Here is a 16,747-nt window from a genome sequence, read left to right as displayed (position 1 = left end):
TCAAGTCCCCTTTCGCCTTCCCACAGGCCTCTGGTCTGAGCCCCATCAGAGTCCTCTTGGTTTCCATGGAGACATCGAAGGTCTCCTTCCCAACCCTCCTGGTCCTTCCATCCATCACCTCTTCAAGGCTTGCCTTCCTCTCTCCCCTGTGTTGGGAACTGAGGCAAGGCCTGGGCAACAAACAAAACTTAAAATGCCCCAAGAATGAGCCCCTGCCACCTAGGAGCTGGCCAGTAGGTAGGAGACACACCCCGTCACCTTCATAAGAGCTGGAGGTCAGGGGAGAGATGTGTGGAGCCATAAAATGGCTGCTTGATTCTAGCCTGCTTGGAAACCATGATGCACAGTGTGCCCAGCAGGACATGGTGATATTTCACCCCTGGACCACAGGTGTTCTTTGTTTTTTAGATGTGTGCTCAACCGTTTAGATTTGGCAGGTATTCGCATGAGAACTTGCCTCCCGCTTACCTGAGAACTTTTCTCCCGCTTTTAGAATTTCCTTGAGAATATCCTGCTTTGCAATTTTCACTGAAACTAGTTCCTCCCCCCGAACTGTCCATTCTTACTCTTTATAAGCTGTAACCTAAAGAACAATAAACTGAGACTTGATCAGAATTTTGTCTTGTCTCCATTCTTCGTGTCTCTTGTCCCATCCCATTCTCACCCCCTCTCTTAGGGTCTTGTTCGACTGACCTGCGGGCCGGGTCAGGGAGAGACCAGAGCTTTCATTCAGTTCCCATTGCAAGGGAAGGGGTATCACCTGGAGCCATATACCAGGCTTTGGTACCAGGCACTGAGGAGGCTCCCCAGGCAGGGTCTACAGAACCTCACAGAACAGCAGGAAACTATTCTCCCAGGAGCTCAGAACTGACCTCTGGGCAGGTAACACTTCTAAAACACCAGACTGGGGCCAGGCAAGCCCGACCACCAAGACCCACAGTCACAGGCCCTGGAGCAAAGGACTCAGTGATGAGCTCCTGGGCTGCCAGTCAAAGAGGCCTCAGTTCTAGCCTCTTTTCAGAGAAGTATGTATATATGCATGTGGTCATGCTCATTTGTGTGTGTGTGTGTGTATGTGTGCATGTGCGCTCATACCACATACCTATAGCCTTGGTGAGGTGATGTGTGTGTGTGTGTGTGTGCATGCGTGCTCATACCACATACCTATAGCCTTGGTGAGGTGATATGTGTGTGTGTGTGTGTGTGTGTGTGTGTGTGTGTGTGCATGCGCGCTCATACCACATACCTATAGCCTTGGTGAGGTGATGTGTGTGTGTGTGTGCATGCGTGCTCATACCACATACCTATAGCCTTGGTGAGGTGTTATGTGTGTATGTGTGTGTGTGTGTGTGTGTGTGTGTGTGTGTGTGTATGTGTGTGCATGCGCGCTCATACCACATACCTATAGCCTTGGTGAGGTGACCAAGTCTCTATTTCAGAGGTGGAAAGATTCCGGGGCCTGCAGCTGTGAGCCTGGAGTGTGGCAAACAGCACCATTGCCGTGATAAGCTACCTCAGTGTCATTAGTGCCCACTAACAAATGCCCTATAGTTACCCTTGTGCCTCCCCGCAGCGCCAGCTGCTCTGCCCTGCGGCAACCTGCTGCTTCCACACAATGAGCTAGGCAAGGGCATGAAGAGACAGAGAAGCCTGCAGCCCTCCAAGCCAGAAGCCACAGGTCACCCGTCCACCCACCACCGCCGCCGCTGGCCTTACGGTGGGGATGTGAAATGCTCTCCCCAAAGAAGCATGTGCTCAAAGCTTGGTTGCTAGCTGGTGGATCATGGCCAGTGCTCACTTCACCACTGGTTCAAACCATTGTGTTCGCTTTGGCTCTGAGACAAGGTCACTAGCCCAAGCTGACCTCAAACTTTTATGTAGCCAAAGATGAACAACTGATCTCCTGTGCAACAGGGCAACAGGTATGTGCCAACATGTCACTTATTGGTGTTCTAGGGATAAAATTCAGGGCATCTTGGATGCTGGGCAAGCACTGAGCTAGATCCCAGCCCTGACTTAATCTTGATGAGTTTATGGTGAATGTCTCTGTCTGTCTGTCTCTGTGCGTGTGTGTCTCACTTACACTCTGTGTGTCTCTCTCACTCACTCTGGGTGTGTGCCTCTCTCTCACACTTGCTCACTTGCTCTCTCTCTTGCTTGCTCCTGGATGCCATAAAATGACCTGTTTTCCTATCCCATGCTTTCTTGCCTTCATGCCCCTGCCTCACCACAGGCCTAGAAACGAAACCATGAGCCAAAACGAAGCTTCCCTCCTTTAAATCGCTGGTCCTGGGGACTTCAGCACGGCAACAGTAACTGACGGACACACCTGGGCTGTCTGTCAGCTCCTCATAACTACCCACCAGGCAGGTGACATGACCTCACTATGCAGACAGGTCAAGGAGACACGGGGGTTGGGGACCTGGTCTGGGTGACACAGCCCAGCACGAGAGCACAGATGGTCTAATGGTAGGGCACAGCCTGAGCAAAGGGCATATCTGGAGTAGACAGCCATCAAGGTGACCACTGTATCCCCACACTCCCCACTCCGCCCTCCCTGTACGAGAAGGGTTTGCCGCCTGCACCTTACGGATGGAAAAAGTGAGGCTTGGGCACTGCAGCCCCTTGCTATTGAGGAACAGAGCCACAACCTGGGACCAGAAAGATGGCTCAGCATGTAATGGTGCTTTGCTGCCAAGCCTGATGATCTGCCTTTAATCCCCAGAACTCACATGGTGGAAGTAGAGAACTGACTCCCACCTTACCTGCACACACATGCTGTGACATATATATGTCCAAACACACACACCACAAATAGACAGATAAGTAGATAATTAGATTTGCAGGGGAGGGTTCCTGTGTGCCCCTGCCTATCCGGGAACTTAGATCTGCCTACTTCTGCCTCCAAAATGCTGAGATCAAACGTGTGTGCCACCATATCCAATAAGCATACGTTTTTTTTTTTTTTTTAATGCCTCAACTTGAAACCAGAAGCACTTCTTCCCCAGAAAACCCCACCCCAGGCTATACTTCTACCTAGCCAAGTGCAGTGCCCATGGCTCCTTTCTCCATCTGCAGTTTCTGCCTCCTCACTCCCCAGCTACAGACTGAGGGGAAAGAGTCAGTGTCATGGTTTGAAGCCAAGGTAGACCTCAGTATGATAGTTAAAATGTTAGCTTCATAGAACCCAATCACCAGGAGACAAACCACTAGGAAGTTTCGAAACTGGGTTCACCAACATGGGAGGACTCACGCTAGCTGTGCATAACACCATCCCAAGGCTGGGGTCTTGACTGAAATCTGAGCAGCTGCATTCTCTGTCTTCTACTTCCCAGTGGCAGATGTGACCTGCCATCTTGGGCTGAGGCGTGGAGAACACAGAGCCTGCCCTCACACTGGAAACCTACCCCCTGCACAAGCCAGATCTGAAGCCACATTCCAGGCACACTTAGGAGAGGTGAGCTGTCCTCCCCGGCCCTGTTTGCACCTAATGACACTGGTAAGGAGTTCCCGTCATTCCATCAAGCTGATAGAGAAACTCAGCCTCAGAGGGGTTCCCAGACAACCAAGCTCACACAGCTAGACCGAGCATTAGAACTGGGCCCAGTGTCACTGAGAAAAGATGTTCAGGGCAACTGATCCCTAGGTTACAGGTGGCGGAGAGGCAGGACAGAATGAAAGCTGAGACTAGGAAATGGGAGTCTGGCCCCTCATGTCAATGCTATGGCCCACTCTGAGCCATCCTGACCAGCCAAGAACTAGAAATACTAAGCACACAGCCAGCTCATGGGGTCACTGGGCCATTCAGACTCAGCATGAGGTCCAGCACTGACCTGACATATGATCTGGCTGGGATCACTGAGGCTGAGCTAAGGAACCATGTCCCCAGGATACAGCAGGTGCGCTAAGCAGGAGGTAGAGAGAGGGCACGCCAGAAAGATCTAGAAGAACACAGCTACCACAGTCCCAGCCCTGAGCTCAGGCTCTGGGGAGGAAATGGAGCAGACAGACCCCAGGAGGGGGTGTCCTTTCTTGTAGTTCAAACTGCTCTGGGAGAAGCCCACGCATCTGCCCAGGGCCTTCTCAAGCTAGACATCTTTCCACCCTGCCCAGCCTACTCATGCTCAGCAAGACCTCCTGATGCAGCCCTTCCCATCATACCCCAGACCCCTGGACATCCATCCCTACTCTATTTTATCACGTCTCTAAGACCCCTGACTGAAGTTCTCCGCAACTTAACATCCTGGTATTCCCGTGGGGATTCCAAACAGAGCAGATTCCCCTAGGCAATGCAGAGGAACCATGCTGATCCGGCCCAGCTAATCACAGAGCTGAGCTTGCTCACCTACCCCAAGCCGGGCAGAAACCCTAAGGGTCCACCCACTCAACATGGGCAATGAGTGTGGGTGAGGTCCTCCCTTCCCTGCAAGGACATCTATCTATCCTGGAGACCTGGGGCCATTTGCCTCATAATTAGCCTTCAACTCACCCAGGGAGACAAGAGTTCCTCTCCCCTTATCACATCAGGACAGCCAGGACTTCAACTCAGGCTCCAGATGTTGCTAGCCATTATGTCCACCCCCCAAACACACACAAGTGCAGACACACACATACCCACACGAGCTTTCTGTCACCCTGAGAATAGAGAGACTGTGATTCAAAGTACCTTCCCTGGACTGTCAAAATGGCTCAGGTTAAGGCAAGCCTGAGGACCTGAGTTCAATCCCCACAACTCCCATGTAGAAGAGAACCCATTCTTGGAAGTTGCCCTCTGACCTCTATTTGCTTGTCATGACACAAAACAAAAACACAGGCATACAAATATGCTTTCACGCTACATAAATTAACATAATAAATTTAAGTAGCCACCCTGATTAAGTACCACTAGCTATGAGTTGAGCTAAGAACAGAAAAAACAAACAAACAAAAAAAAAAAAAAAAACCAACAACCTCAGTGGTCCAGTTTGCAGAGGAGGAAAGCAGAGTCCAGAGGGACTTGGCTTTCATATGGCCCCAAAGTTACTGCTTGGATGGGCTAACACAAGGCCCCAGCATTCCCACCCTCAGCCACTAAGGTGTCCTGCTTCCTGGGAGCTCCCAGGCACAAGGAGCACAGAGTCTTAACCAACAACCATAAAGCAGGAACAGAACCAGGTATAGTGGCTCACACCTGTAATGCCAGCACTTGAGAGACTGAGGCAGGGGGATTGCCATTAGAACAACTGAAACAGGACCCTGTCTCAACCGAAAAAGAAAAGAAGAATTCTTTGGGAAAGCCCCGGGCTCACCGCCCGGCACCAGGCATGGCAGCACATGAGTGTAAGCTCAGGAGTAGAAACAAGAAACTCAGAAGTTCAGGGTCAGCTTCTGCTGCCCTGTGAGTTCAAAGCCACCCTGGACTATGTGAAAACTTTTCCTCCCCCTCTCACAAAAATAAATAAATAAATAAATATAATAAAATAAAAACTGGCCAGTGAGATGGCTCAGCAAGTGAGGGCCTTTCTTGCCAATCCTGACAACCTGAATTCAATTAATTCCCCAGCCAGGGCCTACATGGTGAAAGGAGAGAACTGACTCCCATCAGTTATCTTCTGACCTCCACACGTGAACAAACACACACACACACACACACACACACAATCAATGTAAATTTTTTTTAATTTTAAAAAAAGAAAAGTAATATCACAGCAACTTAGTTCCCATGGACTAAGTGGGAAGTGAGCCTCCTCTCACTTCCATTTCAAGCAGGAACACAAAGATGCTGGGAGAGTCTGTGAGTCCACCGAGGCCACTTGGGTAGTGAGAGACTGGGTAGTGTGGGGCTGGGGCCAGGCCTGCTTCCGACCGACCGACAGGCCACCAGGGAGAGCCTCAGCACTGACCTCATCCAGGTGAAGGGTCTGAGTGAGTGTACAGTACTCTCTAGCCACCATCCCACCCTGTCCCGAGCCCCCGTCCCGCTCCACGCCTTTCCCCGTGGGCAAAGCGATGGACGCTGAGCTGCCAGTTACTTACTCTGTCTGAGGAGGTACGGCCGCTGGGTCTAGGTCTGTGGGAAAAGACAAGGGAGACAGCCTGTCAGGCAGAGGCTGGCCCCAGGAGCTAAGCCTATTCCCACCCCGTTTCCCCGCCCCTCCAAGGAACCAGGGTGCCTGTAGGATGCCCTGCCTTTCCCCAGGCCCCTGCTCTATTGAGTAAGCGCCCTACCTGTCCTGCCTGCCCCACAACGCCCCCGCGGACCAACCTCGGGTCGGGTCGGAACTAGCACCCTGCCTGCCAGGCTTCCACCAACCCCAGCTCTGGGAAGAGTCCCTGTCTGCAGGAAGTTCCTGCTGATCCAGTCCCCAGTGTCATCCAGATGATAGTCCTGAGAGCCCAGCAGCTGGCATTTACAACATGACTGGGCCATCCCACCCCTGGGGTGCTAGCTCCCAAGCAGACAGATGGGTTCTTCGGAGCCATGGCTGGAAGGCTACAGGATGGGCTTGTGGCCCCAGCAGAAACCCAGGCTAAGCAACTCCATCTAGCCACCCCCACCCCCACCCCGCCAGAGTGTAAGCCAGATGTTATAGGAATGCTAGGAATTCCTTTCCCAAGAGAAGCGAGATATAGCCTCTTCCCAGGGGCTCCCTTTCCTGCTTACTGGGGACCCTGGGAGCCAGAGGTCCCCTACTAGTTCTCTGGGATTAGCCTACAACCCCCACATGCCTGGTTGAGACTCCAGAAACACCTCACCTGGGCCAGGGACAGTGTCAAAGCAGATCAGTGAAGGCTCTGTGTCCTTCTCAGGAGCAAGGCCAGGGACAACCACGCCTGTGTTGGTGTCCTCTTCATCATCACTGTCATCAAACTCAAAGGCTTCTCCGGAGTCCTCCTCCACCTCGGGGGAGGGGCCTGGGGCTCTGGGAGCCAGTGGATCTCCTAGAACAGAGGAGGGGTTAGCGGGCTGTGGGACTGGGTCTGTGGGCTGAGGAGCAGTTTTGGAGACTAGGCTCACACTGCTCAAAGCCAGAGGGTCCTACTGCGTTCCTAAAGCACCCTGGGCACTGGGTCAGGTCTCGGGAGCAGAGGGCAGTGGAGAATAGGCTCTCCTTTCAGTCTGGCCTGGAACTGAGAGAGATCTACCTGCCTCTGGCTCCCAAATGCTGGGATTAAAGGCGTGCGCTGCCACACCTGGCTGATTTCCTAGGAAGACACCTAGTTCTGGTGCTTTCTGTGTAGGGGCAACTGAGAGCAAGCAGGCTCTTTCCCCTATATGAATGGTGGTAAGACAGCCTCCTGGGAACACTGTGGCTGGAAGGCAGATGACACCTAAGGCTGGCTAGCAAGGTGTGAGACCTGAGCTCCCAGGACAGAGGTCTCCAGCAGGGCCTGGCTTCCTGCTCCTCCCCTCCTGGTTCATTCCCTGTCCCCTTCCTCATTCTTCACCTCAGAGGTCTCCCTAAGCTCAGTGACAGGGTGCCTGCCTCCGCTCCAGCCTCTTATTTTCCTCACCTCAGCCCTGCATGAGCCAGCACTGGCTTACTCTGCTTGGCATGTAATCCCCGCCAGTTATGGATCCCAAATACCTTAGCAGACTGTGCCCTTGACTGTGAGGGCCCGACTGGCCCAGATTAAGGCTCTGTCACTTTTGTCTAAGTCCTAAAGGACTGGGGTTTCTGTCCATGAGCTCTCCCGACTCCGAGGGTCTTCCTGAGGCGGTGCCACAGAGCTGGGAGCGGAACCTCAGCCTCCAAGCTGTGCCACTCAACAGTCTGCACGTTGGTTCCCTCCTCTGTACAATGGAAAAGAACAGCAGCACTCCCTAAGGCTGACAGCGGGGCCTCAGCGTAACTGACACAGCGGGGCAACACCACCGTGGCGTCCTCCCACACTCTGTGAGAGGCCAGCAGCATCCTACCGGGGGACAGTAGCTCCCAACCCCAAAATGTCTCCCAGCATTGCTGTACGTTCCCCTGGGAGAGCAAATCCCTACTTGTTGGGAAGTTGGGGAGCAGGTGTTTCTGCCAGCACAGCATTGACTGTCTAAGGGCTCCAACTTGAATGGCAGGCGGTGGAGGCTGCCTGAGACCACTGAGGACATGAGTGCAGGGGAGAACAAAGCAGAGAGCAGTGGGGGGGATGGGCGGCCACCTCCAATTCCAATAGCCTCTCCCACCCAGGGATGGCCAGGAGGTTCCCAGGCGGGACCCTCGGATGTACATGTGGGTGGGAGAGCAGCTCTCCTGCCGGATGTGGTGGCTCACACGTGTCATCACAGCACTCAACTCGGGAAGTTGAGGCAGGAGGATTACATATTTGAGGTCAGCCTGGGCTACAATGTGAGATCCTGTCAAAAGGAAAAAGAAAAACAAGAAAAAAGATGGTGCTAGAGAGATGATGGCTCAGTTAAGAGAACTAACAAAGGACCTGAGTTCAATTCCCAGCACTCACATCCGGCAGCTTACAACCACCTCCAGCCCCAGCTCCAGGGAACCTAACACCTCCTCTGGCCTCCAAGGACACAGACATGGGCTCACACATTCACATACGTGTAAGAATAATATTTTTTTCAAAAAATTAAAAAAAAACAATGGGGCCAGAAAGATGACTCGGGAATAGGTGAAAATCACTCGTGGCCATGGTACTCTGGTGGAGGTCAGAGGACAGCTCTTGGTAGTCATTTTTCTCAGGTCATTTGGCTGGCGGCAATCACCCTTCTCTGCTGAGCTATTTCGCCAGCCCACATCAAGTTCAATTCTGATGCTGTTTTTGACAGTCGAGTTAATTATATATACGGCCATGCATACATGGATGTGTGTACATGTGTGCATGTGCGTGTGTGCACAGAACCCTCTTGCCCTCTCCCTTTTCTCTCTGCTTCAGCCACACTGGTCTTCTTGACTTACAACAATGTGGCAAGCTAGCTCCTGACTCAGGACCTTTGTACTGGCCCCTAGAGGCCTGAGGTATTTTTTACTCAGATAAATTTCTCTTGCTCCTACCTCCTCAGTCCACTGTCTGCCGCTGGTCAGTGGGGCTGCCATGAAGACCCCAGGAACTCCCTGTGGTTTGGCTTTCAGAGACAGGGTCTCGTGTAGCCCAAGCTGGTCTCAAACTCACTATGTAGCCTAGGATGACCTTGAACATCTGATCCTCCACCACAGTGGTAGGAGGGAGTGCTGGCATCAGAGACATGCACCACCACATCCAGCTCTCAAAATAAAATTTCAGTCCCAGAATAAATGACCACAGAGTCACTGCCTGCTCTCTGGGGGAAGGTACAACAGAGACTCATCCTGCTTTACGGATGCTTAACCTCTCAGTGTCTTCTGTCTTCACGCCAATGCTTCCCTGAACATACGGCCAGTGTCACCACAGTGACTAAGGCCTTAGAGCTTCGCTTGGCCCTGAGCAACTGCCATAGGGTGAGTGTGGAGATACCTGATCTTCAAGCTTTGCTCAGCTTCTGCTTTCAAAGAAAGGGGTCACAGCGCTAGGGGCCCAGGGCTACCTGGCTCCCAGGACTGCTTGAGGAAACACAGGTTAGCTTTGAGGCCCATGGTGCAAGGACTAAGCTCAGCCACTACCAACTGTTTGCATGACAGTGATGCCAGGTATATGATTGTCATTTATCACGTCATATTCTTCTGACACCATCATGGTCATTACTATTATTACAGCCCGGTTGGAGCCCTGTCCGTGTCTATGGTTAACATGAGCTGTCCCTTCCAGTTCTCAGGCCAGCCCAGGTCACACTGACGTCCCCAGGGGTGGTCGAGGACTCGGGTCACGTCTACATCTCTTTCCTTGAAGATCATAAACAGCTCCAACTAATCTCATCTGTTTCATCACCAATCCAACCAGCAGCTCCCGGCAGCCCTGAGCCAGTGATTGTTGGGAAGTTAAAAGAAGGATGAAGAGACATGTACAGTGCCCGTATGTTGAGTGGATGCAGCTCACTGGGGCAGCAGGAGTCAGCAGCCAAAAGCAAGTGCCCCTCCCCCAGCACACCACAGACATGAACCATGGGGTGGATCAGCATGGGTCAGGTATCTGAGGGCATCCCTTCCTCAGGAAATGAAAACTAGACACAGACAAGGGACCAGCTTAACAGGTCACAGGAGAGCCAGGAGGCAGCTGTCAGTCAAAAACCTCAGAAGGGAGGTTCTGGCTGGGTCTGTTCTGTTTTCATTCTTACTTCCCAACTTGCAGGGTAGAAGAAACAGAGCTGGGGGCCACATTGGCAGGAGAGAGGAGGACCCGAGGCCCCTGGCACAGCAAAAGAGCTGGCTGCCCTCCACTCAGAACACCCCACATGGCTCTCTATCAGAGGGAGGATCCAGTGACCCAGCCCAGGGTGATTGGAAGCCCAGCCCTTCCTTCCCATCTGGACAGGTGGCATAACAGATGCCAGTCACTCATGCCCTTGACAGACACACCCAGCCCTCAAGAGAGCCAACTGCAGTGAGTCTAGAAGGCAAGAACTTTGAGAAACCACCATTGCCATTAGAAAGCAGGCTGCTGGGAGGGCCCAAGCACCATAGCGAAGACAGAACCAAAGACTAGTGGATTTCTCACACTCCACAAAGGAACATTCCAGAAGGGAAGAGACTCATCTCTGGGCCCCACCAGGGCTTAGACACTCGAAGACGAACCCACACAGGCCACCCACACCCTCCAATGACACACACTCCTATTCGCTGAGTGCTGGTTGCCACACACAGTTCTTTATGTATGTTTAAAACTTGCAACAGTGCAGAAAAGGGTGTCATTATTACCCCACGTTTATGCATGAAGACACTGAGCCGTAGAGACACCACGTCCCAATACTAAGCTCGCAGTGTGGGTGGCAGGGTCAGGATCTGAACTTGGAGGACTGGACTGGGGACCAAGGAGCCCTGGCTGAGATTTACTCTCTTCCCTCCAGGCAGGGATTGGGAAGCAAGCAGGGAGAGACAAGAGATCAGGAAACTGAGCTCATGGGTAAAAGAGCCGTGGCCCCTCCGTCAGGACGGTCTCCAGATGCTGCCCTGTGGTAGCTGGGGCCCGACTGAAGGGGGTGCCAAGTAAAACACAAGAGGCTGGACTGAATTCCAGATCAACAAGTGGTTTTCTTGGGTTTTTATGGTGTTTTGTTTTGTAAATCAGTCAAGACTGGGGTGCCTCCAAGATCCAACCTTACGGCCAGACCCTTTCCCCTCAATCACAATTGGCACCTTCAACTGACCCACTTGGGCCCCCAGTGCCCCTCAACCCCAGCCCCCAAACTATCCAGCTCTGTGGATAGGCAACAGGTGAAACATCAGAAGGTGCCTGGTGTTTGCTCTAAAGACATGACTCCATCTTGTGGACAGGGAGCCTACAGGGCACACAGGCCCCAGAGCTCAGCCTACCCAAAGCCAGTGCAGCTCTATCACCGGGCCCCCTGGGTACAGTACCTATGGCAGGCTGTGGAGGAGGGTTCGAGGAAGCCATCAGACAGGGTCCAGCTCAGTCTAGCACCGTCTTCACTGTTCTCCTGTGAAAAGAAAGCCAGAAGCTCAGTCGGGCAACCTGAGGGAGGATCAAGGCGGGAGCCTGCCTCATAAGCCGTGCTCCGGCCCAGTCACACTCATGCTTTTCCCGGCAGCCCCAGAAAGGGCTCAGCCTCCACCCAGTATAAATCATTAACTTATAAGAGAACTGGCAGCTGTGTGGCAGAAATTCCCATCGTCCCAGAATTCACCGCAGCCACCACCTGCCTTAGCCCACTATCAAGGGGCCCGGCCCAGAGGAACCTGTGGGCCAGACAAGAGGGTCCCTCCTATGTTCTCACCCAGGGCCTGGGGTTATACTTGAACACCCTGGACCCCAAGTTCTAGAAATTATAATGCCCTGGACTGGACTGTCACGAAAACGGCTGGACACTTCCTCCTCATGGAATCCCCTTCACCACAGGCTCCTATAACTCTAGCTGCTCTTACAAGGCCCCTCCTGTGCCCACGATAAAAGCCACCCTCTCTTGTTATGCACTATCCTGCCCTATGGGGTTGTCAGCTGGCAAGCAGCCACCAGCCTCGGTACACAGTTGTAGGAAGCAAAGGGCCACAGAGAGGTTGGCGGCACAGGTCAGGGACAGAATTCAAAATGCCCCAAGCTGGGGCAGCTTTCTGCCCAGGTGGTACAGGCCACTCCCAATGGCATGGGCTCAAGCCCTGGGGGATGGGCTCCTTCAGGCTCTGCAGCAACCTTGCCAGACGTCCCTCACAGAGCCGGGAGAGAGACCCTGCACCTCTGCTCTGGTAGCCGCCGTTCTAACCCAGCCCCTCTGCAGGGAGGGAATCAGGTCCTAAGAAAGGGCAGAGAGCTCCGTCCAGCCTGGCCCTGTCACCAGCTGGCTGTGGACCTGTTTCCCTTTTATTTTTACTAACTAAAAATAACTTGCATTTTCACTAACTAACTGGCCAAATAAAAACGGAATGCGCAAGGAGGGCAGGAAAAAATGATGACAGTGATATTTGTGGAGCTCCTACAGCCCGGAGGTCACTCCAAACACATAACGAGTAAGACTGACACCTTCATAATGAGAAAATGAGGTCCAGAGCGTGCCCGAAACCTTCCCAAGCCCACACAGCTGGGAAGAGGCAGGATTCAAACCGAGGACATACACTGTCTATGCTCCTTAAGGAACCATTGTGGGGCTAGAGGGATGGCTCAGTGGTTAAGAGCACACGCTGCCCTTGCTGAGAACTGGGGTTTGATTACCAGCATTCACAGGTGCTCACAACTGTCTATAATTCCAGTTCCCTGGGATCAGATGCCCTCTTCTGGCCTCTGTGAGTACCAGACACACACGAGTGCAAGCATGCACGCTTGTGTGCTTATGGATGTATATGAATGCACACACACACACACACACACACACACACAATCTTCCTTCTACTCCAAGTCCTAAGCTCCCAGAAAGAGCTAATATCAGTTTTTTTTAAGAATCCTTCTATGTCGGGAGCGAAGATGCAAGCCTTTAATCCAGGAGGCAGAGGCAAGTGGATCTCTGAGTTCGAGGCCAGCCTGGTTTACAGAGTAAGTTCCAGGACAGCCAGGGCTATACAGAGAAACCCTGTCTCAAGAAACCAAACAAACAAAAATGTTTCTAGAACAATCCAACATATTCATTAACTGCCACAAGCTTCTTCAATTGTCCCTCCTCCCCTATTCACGCCATCATCTTCTATTTCAGCCACCCCGAAGTCAAGCCTGTCACCGAGGCTCTGCTGATGTTCCCTTGACCACAGCCTCCTGCTCTGCCACACATCCACATCTCCTGCCTCGCTTCGTCTCATCACTGAGGCACTGGGCATCTCCCTGCGCTACCGGAGAGGAGGCCAGGACGCCAGGGAGGAACCTGGCGGCTCAGAGTCTGTCTATGAGCCTGACCATAGCTTTCATGGTCCAACGGTTTGCCACAGATCTTCTGCTTCCTAACTGCTCGCTTTCACTGATGTGTCTTGCTGTCCCGGTCTTCATGACCGGCCTGCTTCCGAAGTGTACACAGCACTGGGCAAATCCTGGAGTATAGTCCCTGCAAACACGGGGGACCACTGAACACCTCAGCCCATTCAGACCCCTGTACAGTCACTGTTGGCTTTTGGTTTGATTCTTGCTGATTTCTGAGCAGTGCAAAAATACAGAAATGGGTTGTTTTGTTTTGTTTTGTTTGACACTGGGGATTGAGCCCAGAGGCTTGCATGTGCCAGATATGCAGCTCCAGCTCAGCCTCACCTTTAACATATACATACATATACACTATTTTTAATTATGTGTATATGTGTGTGCCCAGCAATCATCTTGTCTGTACCTCCCACCCCACCACTCACACACACGCACACTTAGTGTTAAGGTTATAGGTGTGCTGGTGGTCACATCTGGCTTTTTATGGCGCAGGGACTTTGAACCCGGTCCTCATGCTCACACAGCAGGCACCCCAATGGGCCGAGCCATCGCCTAGCCCAAGCTCCCTTCCTAAGTAGCACACAGCAGCGTTGCCCTTGCCCCAAAGAGTACCACAATCCCTCGAAGGTCATAGTCAGCCCTAGCTGTACAGGCAGAGGCTGTCCTGGTCTCTCGGTGTTACCAACAAGGCCAGAGTGGGCGGCATCTGCCCTATCCCACCCCCACCTAGGCCTTTGTGGAGGTGAGTTCACAAGCCTTCAGGGTTCGCCCCCAAAAGACGAGATACAAGGATAGATGCCCGGGGAAGGACTGATGTCACCCTGTTTGCAAACTGACGATGGGAGTGCTGCCACATAGCTGCCCTGCAGGGAGCCTTCCCGTGGGCTCAATCCCTCAGATCCTCCTGTGAGCACTGAGACTCAAAGGCAGGAAAACAGGTGCCCATTCCACAGAAGGCAAATGGAAGCATCATCATCCAGCCTCACAAACATGATGTGACAACCATGACTGATGGATGCTTAGGCTTCATCTTGGAGCCAAAATCCAGTACCTTCCCTTCCAGGCTAAGAAGCCCCACATCCTGCCTACTCCACCTGCCATCCTTCAGGGCCTAAGGTTTTCCCTAGACAGGAAGGCATCCCAGAGCCTTGCTACATTTCTTTCCCTCTCTCTTTACAAGGGCTCATATAGATAGACCAGGCTAGCCCTCGAGCCATGTAAGTGAAGCTGACCTGGAACTCCTGACCCTTCTATGCTCACCTCCTGAGTGCTGGGATTACAGACGTGAACTGTCATGACTTTGACCTCGAGAGGGAGGGAAAACCCCAGGGAAACCGGTATGCCAGCTCTTTGAATGGCTAGCTGGGGTGGAAGGCATGTCTCAGTGAGCTGCTGTTGAGGGTGCTGGATGCTGGATGCGTCCTCTCTGGGGTCCGGTCACTGAGTTCCACACGGCCTGGCACACCATGCGGACATACCCCAGAGCCCAGACTTTCTCCCTTGTTCCCTTGAATCTGCTGAGTGACACCCAAAGAACAGATTCTTCTACCCCATTTATGCCATTGTGTGGCGTAAAAGGGGACAGTTCTGGGGTTCGCCTTCCTGTCCAGGTTTCTTTTTAAAAGACTGAAAGAGGAGAATATCTATAACCCTTCCACTTGGATGTCACGCGGTCAGTGTTTCCATCTAACAGGGGCCACACTGGCTACCGTGATTTACTGTGGCGCTGATCATGTCAATACTTCATCCCAGCTCAGGCCATCTCTCCACTGGGGGCAGGTGGTCCCTTGCATGGTGCAGCCAGAGCTGGGATTCACCCTCTGAAACGCCTGGCGACACATCCCTACTTTGAGCCATGGCCTTCACACTCCCTGCCTGGCTTATGTTGCACCCACAGGGGGAGGCGCGTCCCTTTCCTTGAACTTGGTTCCACATCTGGGTAGCAACAGTACCACATTTGAGCCAGTTGCTGGTTCTGAGAACGTGCTGGTGGTCTTGGGAGGCGGAGGCAGGAGGATCAGAAGTTTAAAGTCATCCTCAGCTACATAGTAAATTTGAGGCCAACCTGGGCTACGTAAGACTGTCTCAAGCAACAAGAAGAAAATGCCGATGGATTGGCTGAGGGTGTATAGTGTGATCCAGTACTGCCGAGTCCGGGGTTCCGTCCTCAGAGTCAGAAATAAAGTGTGGATGGCTTTCACTGAGTGTGTGGCTGCTTTGTCTTCCTTCCTTCCTCCTTCCTCCTTCCTTTCTTTCCTTCTTATATTGGTTTTTTTGAGACAGGGTTTCTTGGCTGTCCTGGAACTCACTCTGTAGACCAGGCAGGCCTAGAACTCACAGAGATCCTCCTGCCTCTGCCTCCCAAGTGCTGGGATTACAGGTGTGCGCCAGCGCTGCACAGCTTCTTTTTCTTTCCTTCCCCGGTGCTCACTGCAGAGAGCCTGAGAGGCCCCAACAGAGGTGGTGAAAGGAAGCCCCTCCTGCCACACTCACCTTCACATCACGGTTGTATACTGGTTCTGCCCTCCCAGGCCCTTTCCTCTATGCACTTGTGAAATATAGCCAGGGGGTCCTAGGAGGGACCTCAGTGCATAGTGCTTGCTAGCTCTGGGGTGTATCGGCATGGTGTGCCAGGCCGTGTCCAGCACCCTCAACAGCAGCTCACCCAGACATGCCTGCCACCCCAGCTAGGATTCAATCAACCGTCCTTCGGCTTTCCCTGGGGTTTCCCCTCCCTCTCGAGGTCAAAGTCTAAGCATGCATTGATGGTGTCTCACCTGCTAAGCTCAGTTCCTCGGCACGAGCCCATGTGTGAGTACTCTGAGTGGCTCCTATTCCCTTCCGCCCCAGCCTCTTTCTCTCCACCTGGGTTTCTGGGCAGGGCAGAGTCCCCTGGGAGGGGTTTGGTACGCAACACTCCCCCAACCATCTGAAGCTCACCCCTCCAGCTGCACAAGCTCTGTGCCCTTTGTTTCCTAGCAGGGAAATGCTCTGTATTTAGCATTCTGGGATTCTGTAATCCCAGAAGACACACCCAGGGGGACCCAGATTTCAGGAAGGACTGAGTGTGGAGGGTGGTCTTGGGAGGGGTAAGGAGAGGGTAAGGGACAGGGTCCAGCGTCACTAGTCTGTACCAGACAGATTCTCGCCACCCTTGGATGAGGCACAGGGTGTGTGACGTGGGCAGCCAAGTGAGGAACTCCAATCTCAGAGGTAGCGAGTCTGCCTCCTGGATACCAGGAAGAAAACAGCCAGGGTGGAGAATGAAGGGGCTTGGGCTGGGCCCACTGCCCTCCAGGGTCTCTCTAGCTTCCGGCTCTCATCAGACAGGTAC

The 16,747-nt window shown here is 52.9% G+C and overlaps 1 protein-coding gene across 8 annotated transcripts in view; it reads right to left on the bottom strand.

Annotated features, from left to right (window-relative positions):
• Arhgef10l (Rho guanine nucleotide exchange factor 10 like) overlaps window positions 1–16,747 on the bottom strand; it is a 145,820-nt gene that overhangs the window by 84,252 nt on the left and 44,821 nt on the right. For all 8 annotated transcript variants that reach the window (XM_021628451.1, XM_021628168.1, XM_021628221.2 and 5 more), the window contains exons 2-4: window positions 11,421–11,500; window positions 6,736–6,921; window positions 6,016–6,049 (exon numbers count right to left, since the gene is read on the bottom strand). In XM_021628451.1, the coding sequence (XP_021484126.1) occupies window positions 6,016–6,049; window positions 6,736–6,921; window positions 11,421–11,457 (257 nt within the window). In that variant the 5' untranslated portion in view covers window positions 11,458–11,500. The remainder of the gene's footprint in view (window positions 1–6,015; window positions 6,050–6,735; window positions 6,922–11,420; window positions 11,501–16,747) is intronic.

The sequence above is a fragment of the Meriones unguiculatus genome, chromosome 3 (genome assembly GCF_030254825.1).
Source record: "Meriones unguiculatus strain TT.TT164.6M chromosome 3, Bangor_MerUng_6.1, whole genome shotgun sequence".
NCBI classification, from domain to species: Eukaryota; Metazoa; Chordata; class Mammalia; order Rodentia; family Muridae; genus Meriones; species Meriones unguiculatus.
The sequence above is the reverse complement of the archived record's forward strand: the minus strand, read 5'-3'. Positions and strand labels throughout refer to the sequence as shown.